The 7,066-nt window shown below is 46.2% G+C and overlaps 1 protein-coding gene across 3 annotated transcripts in view; it reads left to right on the top strand.

The window, feature by feature from the left end:
* The first annotated feature begins 6,452 nt into the window (after nucleotides 1-6,452).
* Nucleotides 6,453-7,066, top strand: part of EIF4B (eukaryotic translation initiation factor 4B) — a 50,324-nt gene continuing 49,710 nt past the window's right edge. For 2 of the 3 annotated variants that reach the window (XM_014592588.2, XM_014592592.2), the window contains exon 1: nucleotides 6,453-6,584. In XM_014592588.2, coding sequence (XP_014448074.1) covers nucleotides 6,572-6,584 — 13 coding nt within the window. In that variant the 5' untranslated portion in view covers nucleotides 6,453-6,571. The remainder of the gene's footprint in view (nucleotides 6,585-7,066) is intronic. The other variant, XM_006141587.3, reaches the window with a different exon arrangement.

The raw sequence follows: 7,066 nt of genomic DNA, 5'->3' as shown, positions 1-7,066 counted from the left end.
TTTTTTTTTTTGGAGAGGTTTTTGCTATAGGGCATGTAGGCTTGCCAGAAAGACAGAGACAGAGAGAGACAGAGAGACAGTAAGCGAGAAATCACCCCCCAGAGGGGATGGCCATGCCACAATCCCTTCTCCTCCATTCTCCTCTCGGGACCTTGGGCACGCACGCACACGCACCCAAAGGAGTTTAAGCTGCTGGGTTCGGAACTTGAACCACAGTCGACTACATGGGAGTCCAGTTACATAGCCATTATGCTAACTGCTGGTCCCATTATTCCAGTACTTTCCAAGTGACTTCTTTGTTCCTTAACTGTAGGTTACCACTACTTGCATCTTTGGCTTTTTCTAGAGTTTTCTTAGCCTTTTCTTTAAACAGAATTATTCCCTCTTTTGCTCCTCTAACAGTCTATCCATTATTTCACCATGATTTGAAGAAAAGAGTGTGCAAATCTTTTCTACAGGTCTGATCACCTGTATCACCCCAAACTGTCAGCAAGTAACCAATCTTTTCTTCTACAGATTTCATTTCCACATCTTCTGCTAACTTCTGTGTTTCTCCTTACTCTTTGTTTAGGCCTTAATTTTGCTTCCACTTTACTTTGCCTTCAATCTGCATTTTTTTTTTTTTTTAGAGGTTTGTGCTATAGGGTCCGTGCGCTCGCTAGAAAGACAGGGAGAGACAGAGAGATAGAAAGTCAGAAATCACCCCCCAGGGGGGATGGCCACACCACAATCCATTCTCTTGCATTCTCCTCTAGGGATCCTGGGCATGCACGCACACGTGCCCAGTGTGAGTTTAAGCCACCTGGTCTGGAACTCGAACTGCGGTCAGCTACATGGGAGTTCAGTGACACAGCCATTACGCTAACTGCCGGTCCCTATTCTGCATTTTTTAAAACTTTTTTTGCAGGACCAGCAGATGGCGTAATGATTATGTTGCTGGCCTTACACGTATTCGACAGTGGTTTGAGACTGGGCCCCAGTGCCTTAAAACTCATGCTGGGCACGTGTGCATGCATACCTCAAATCATAAGAGAATGGAGGAGAAGGGATTGTGGCGTGGCCATCCCCCCCTGGGTATTTGTTTCTTGCTTTCTGTTTCTCTGTCTCTCCAATTGGTTTCTTGCTTTCTGTTTCTCTGTCTCTCCAGCAAGCGCACACACCCTATAGCAAAAAATCTCTCCAAAAAAAAAAATTTTTGTTTTTGCAAAGTAAGCTTCTATGAAAAGTATTAACATCTGTGTGGCTTGGTACTTCTGGCCAAGGCTCTCTACAAAACTTTGCAGATTAGATCCTACCAAACAGCAAATGTAGCTCTCTTAAATACTTTCTGCAATGTTCTCATTTGCATATTTAGTACTTTGCCTCTATCTTTTAACCATTCTTTTATACCATTCAGGGTTGCATCAGTTGGGAAGCCCTTAATATAGATCTGTTTTTTACATCCTTCTTATAATCATCAGTTACTTTGGGGAAGGGTTTGCTTGGAGACTTCCTGATTTTAGTTTTATCTTCACTGATTTTCATGAATTCTTCCTTGGAATTACTCAATGCTCCCACTATTAAAGTGTGTTATTAGACAGTTTAACCTATTAATTTTATCAATATCTCCAAAGGTATCCATCCTTCATCCAATTTTATGTTCCTTTAAAAACTTGTCCCACGGCAAGTTGAAGTCTCCAAAATGACAGATTTTAGCCTCCAGAGCAGCCAGTTTTTCATTATCACTATTTTCAGCAGTTGTGACTATCTTTAGCTTTTTTTTTGGGGGGGGGTATTGATTGATTGATTGATTTTAACAATTATTTATTTCCACTTATTATTATTATTTTTTAAATTTGACCAGAGAGAGAGAGAAAGCGAGAAATCAAGCTGTCAGGTCCAGGACTCGAACCACAATCGGCTATGTGGGAATCCAGCGCCTTTAACCACCATGCTGCCTGCTGGCCCCCAGGGGGGATTTACTTAACTTTATTATTAGTATTATTTGTCATAAGGCAAACACACTCACCAAAAAGAGGGAGAGAGTGAGAAAGCAAACTGCCAAGTCCAGGACTTGAACTGCAGTTTGCCATGTGGAAGTTCAGTGTCCTAACCACCATGCCACCTGTTGACCCATTGTGGCTATCTTTTTTTTTTAAAGAATTATCTCACTTAACCCTATTTATTTAATTTATTTATTTTAATTTGACCAGAGATGGATAGAGTGAGAGAAAAAGAGAAAGAGAGGGAATGTGAGAAGCAAACCACTAGGTCCAGGATTCAAACTGTGGTTGGCCATGCCGAAATCCGGTGCCCTTAACTACCATGCCACCTGCCAGCCCCATTGTGGCTATCTTTAAGGGCCAGGTCCCACAGAGTTGCGCCGCAAGCTAACAGCCACAGCTACTTCCCAGTGATACGCGTTGGCCTAGTGTGCTCAAAGACATTGGGGACCATCCTGGCAAACCTGAGTCCCCACATTTGATCATTTCTATTGATCTACCTTTTAGAAAATATTTACTTAGTTTTTATTTTATTATTATTAATTTGCTATGTGGCATGAATGCTCACCAGAAAGAGACAGAGAGAGAGAAAGTGAGAAAGCAAGCTGCCAGCAAGCTGCTTGAATTGGTCAGCCATGTGGGAGTCTAGTGCCTTAACGACCACACCACCTGCTGGCCCCTAATCTACCTTCACACACACACAAATTATTTCCTCTACTATATCTATTCTGGTATTAGTCCCTCTTCATGAATTTTAGATATTGTATTTTTTAGTTCCAAAATTTGTGGGAGTTTTTTTTTTTGCATATTCTATTTATCTGCTTAGATTTCCTACCTATTCATTCATTACAAGTATATTTTACCTTAACTCAGTGAGTACAGTTATAACAGCTGCATTAAAGTGTTTGTCTTATCATTTCAACATATGGGTCATCTAGGGGTTGGCCTCTATGAATTGTTTTGTCCCTTGAGAATGGGTCATTACTTTCTTTTTTTTTTTTGGAGAGGTTTTCACTATAGGGCGCATGCGCTCGCCAGACAGAGAGAGAGAGAGAGAGAGAGAGAGAGAGAGAGACATAGAGACAGAAAGCGAGAAATCATCCCCCCAGGGGGGATGGCCACGCCGCAATCCCTTCTCCTCCATTTTCCTCTCGGGATCTTGGGCACAAATGCACACGCGCCTGGTGTGAGTTTTAAGCCACCAGGTCCGGGACGCAAACCGTGGTTGACTATGTGGGACTCCAGCGACATAGCCATTACGCTAACTGCTGGTTCCCTGGGTCATTACTTTCTACATCTTCATATGTGGAATAATTTTGGTTGTATCACAGATATTGTGAATGTTATGTTGCAGAGACTAGAGATTGTTTTATATCCCCTTGTAGTGGACAGAATGTCCCCCTCCTAAAGATATTCAAATCTGAATCCTTAAAACCTGTGAATGTATAGGAACCAGCAGTTGGCATAATGGCTATGTCGATGGACTCCCATGTAGTCGACCGCAGTTCGAGTCCCAGACCCGGTGGCTTAAACTCACACTGGGCGTGTGTGTGTGTGCCCAAGATCCTGAGAGGAGAATGGAGGAGACGGGACTCCAGGGTGGCCATCCCCCCTGGGGGGTCATTTCTCGCTTTCTGTCTCTCTGTCTCTGTCTTTCTGGCAAGAACCCACGCCCTATAGCAAAAACCTCTCCAAAAATAAAAAACAATCTGTGAATGTGTTCTGTTACATGGCAAAGTGAAATTAGGGTTACAAATGGAATTAAGACTGCTCACCAGATGACTTTGAAATAGGGAGATTATAATTTGATTTAAAAAGTGGACCCAATAAATCACTGGGGTCCTTAAAAGTGAAAGGGGGGATGGTGCCGCACACCTAACTCAGGGCTGCTGGAGGCTGGAGGATCTTAGCATTGGGCACCAGCTTAGATGACTCTCTTTCTCGTCTCATGCTTTTTTCTTCCCCTTTCTTGTCATTTCTCTTCGTCTCTGCCTCCTCTCTCGATACCTACCTTTAGAAAACAAAAACAAGGGACCAACAGATGGTGTAGCAGTTACATCGCTGGACTCCCACCTGGCTGACCATGGTTCAAGTCCTGGACCCTGTGACTTCAAAATCACACCGGACGTGTGGGTGTGTGTGCCGCGCACACACACCCTAGATCCTGAGAGGAGGAGGAGAAAAGACCACAGCATAGCCACCTCCCGGGGCGGTGGGGATGGGGGTGATTCTCACTTTCCCACTCACTGTGTCTGTCTTTCTTTCCTGGGAGTACACATGTCCTAAGGCAAAAACCTCCCCCCCCCAAAAAAAAACAAAAACAAAGAATGAAAGGATTGATCTTGAGACCTGGCATTAGGGCATCTGGATCCCACATGGTGAATGGCAGTTCAAATCCCTTCTCCAGCAGCTTGAAAACACACCAGGTACATGTGCATGCGTGCCCCAGCAGGAAGATATGGAAAACAGATTGCAGCATGACCTCATCCTATTGGGGAGTAGTTTCTCCCTCTCCTCTCTCTCTCTCCATTTTCCTCTGGTAAGCATAGTTTCTGACAATTAAAAACAAACATTTTTAAAAAATAAATAAAAGAGGGAGACAGAAGAAACTGAGTCAGAGTAATTTGATGAAAGATTCAAACTTCTGCTGACGGCTTTAAAGATAGAAGGAAAGGACCATAAATCTAGTAATATGGGCAGCTTGTAGAAGCTTGAAAAGGCAGGGAAGCAGATTCTCCCCTGGAACTTCCAGAATAAACAGTCTTGCCAACACCTTGATTTTGGCCTATTAAAACCCATTTCAGTCTTCCTTCCTCTAGAGAAAAAAACTACATTGTTTCAAACCATTAAATTTGTGTTCACTTGTTATAGCAAGAATAGGAAACTAATGCACTCTTCAAAGATTATTTTATTTTAGCAAGCATTTAAACTGGTAGATTCAAACTACAAACTCACTCTCACAGCCCAGACTCTTTTCCTTTTTTTAATTGTCAGAAGGTGTGTCAGAGAGAGAGAGAGAGAGAGAGAAAACCGTGATAGGATACTGGGCATACATACACATCTACCGTGCATGTTTCTCAAGCCATGGGGGCCAGGATTTAAAATACAGTTGGCCATGTGGGATCTGGTTCCCTTAAGTGCTGTGCTATGGGGCTGGCATATAGCTCAGATGGCAAGCATATGTGTCCTAAGGCAAAAAACTAAGAAGAAAAGACAGAGTTAGAGAAAGTGAAAAATCACTTGCCAAGGGGAATGTCCACACCACAATCCCTTCTCCTCCATTCTCCTCCTGGGATTTTGGGCATGCACACCCATCCACGTGGGTCTGGGTCTTGAAACTGTGGTCACCCATGTGGGAGTCCAACACCTTAAGCACCATCCTTCCTGCTGGCCCAGGGAATTATCTTCATTAACTATAAGTGGTTATCTAGGTAAAAGTGCCTAGTCCAAGCCATGTGACCCTGAAAACAACTTTAAAAAAAAAACTACTTTTGCTATAGGGCTCATGTGCTTGCTGGGGGGGGGAGGGGGCAGAGGAGGGAGGGAGGGAGAGAGAGAGAGAGAGCGAGCTAGCACTACAGGGCACGTGCAGTCCCTGGAGAGACAAAGTGAGAGATGACCCTCCCCAGGGGGGATGGCGGGGCTGCAATCCCTTCTCTATTCTCCACTCAGGATTTTGGGCATGCACACATATACGCCCAACTGTGAGTTTCAAAGTGCCAGGTTCAGAACTTGAACTATGGTCCATCATGTGGTAGTTCAGCCTCCAATTGACCCTAGCAGCAACAACTTTTTAACTGTCTTTCTCTCCATGATTGCTCTTGTATAATCCATATTCCATTTAATAGCTTGAGTTGTATCTACAAATGTCTGTACCAGTCCATGGCACATGATTGGTGCTCAACAGTTCTCAATGAATTAAATAGTAATATGTAATAAAATGGCGCATTGGCAAGAGTGAGCACGGACTGCACTCGGTTCGAAAATCATAAGGGCCTCAATTTGAAGGAACCTAGTCAGTAAACTGAAAAACGAAATGAAGTCAAAGCCGGTGTCAGTTAACTGTCAATGTCTGTTACCGTCTTATTCTAATTAAAATCATCCTTACACAAGACTACTGGGCTTATTCTGTCCTTACGAAAAGCGTTTTAGAGAGAACTCAGGCCCTACCCTTACAGAAAGTCAACCGGGACCCACAGGTTGCGGGTCGCAGTTAGCCTCCGTTCCGTGCACGCTGAAGGGGAACCAGCCAAAGCGCCCAGACTCTCCCGGAAGTCAGCGCTTCTCCAGGCCCCGCCCCGGGCTCCGACCCCACTCGGCGGCCGCACGTAGCCCTACGTAAAGCGTGAGGGATTTCGCGACAGCCCAGGCTCCGCCCCTCTGGCCACATGTCGCGCAGATCTTCCCGTCGGACGCCGCGCCACCTCCTCGCGCTGCTTTACGAACTTAGAGCGGCGCCGCCCCCTCCTCCTGTCTCCGTCCTCACCTCCCCGCCCCCTCCCAGTTTCGCGTCTCCTAGCCCGACGCGCCCGCTATAATCACGTGATTGCCTCATCCGGGTCCTTTGCGTTCTCTCTCCCTCTCCCAACATGGCGGCCTCAGGTGAGTGAGCGGCTGAGCGCGGCCAAGGACCGAACTCCGAGACCATCTTCCGAGCCTGATCCACTGATTCCCTGGAATCTGGGAGCGGGCGGCACTGGTCCCCTTGGGACGTGGGGACTGCGGCGGGCTGGCGGCGTGGCCATGTTAGGTTATGGCCTCGGGATGTTTGGGGGGGAGGGGAAAGTGTCCTTCCCCTCCCCCCCACACCCTTTTCCCCCCGGTCTGCGCGAGGTTGGAGTAGGCAGTAATGGTGGACTCTGGCTTGAATTGAAGGTAGGAGACCCAGGAAGATCTGCGGGAGGCGCGAGGCCTTCTCATGGACGTGGAGTACTGTGTCCGCGTGGAGGAAGGAAGAAGGCGGTTGGCGCGCGGCTGAGTGCACATTAGACAGGTCTCCGCGGCGCGAGGCCGTTGCCGACGGGAGTGGGGGCAGGGGAATAAAGGGGGGGGGCAGTTAGAACGCTAGCGAGAGTCGGTGGAGA

Source organism: Tupaia chinensis, unplaced genomic scaffold (genome assembly GCF_000334495.1).
Source record: "Tupaia chinensis unplaced genomic scaffold, TupChi_1.0 Scaffold000059_1, whole genome shotgun sequence".
Taxonomy (NCBI): Eukaryota; Metazoa; Chordata; class Mammalia; order Scandentia; family Tupaiidae; genus Tupaia; species Tupaia belangeri.
This window is presented reverse-complemented; position numbering and strand designations above follow the sequence as displayed.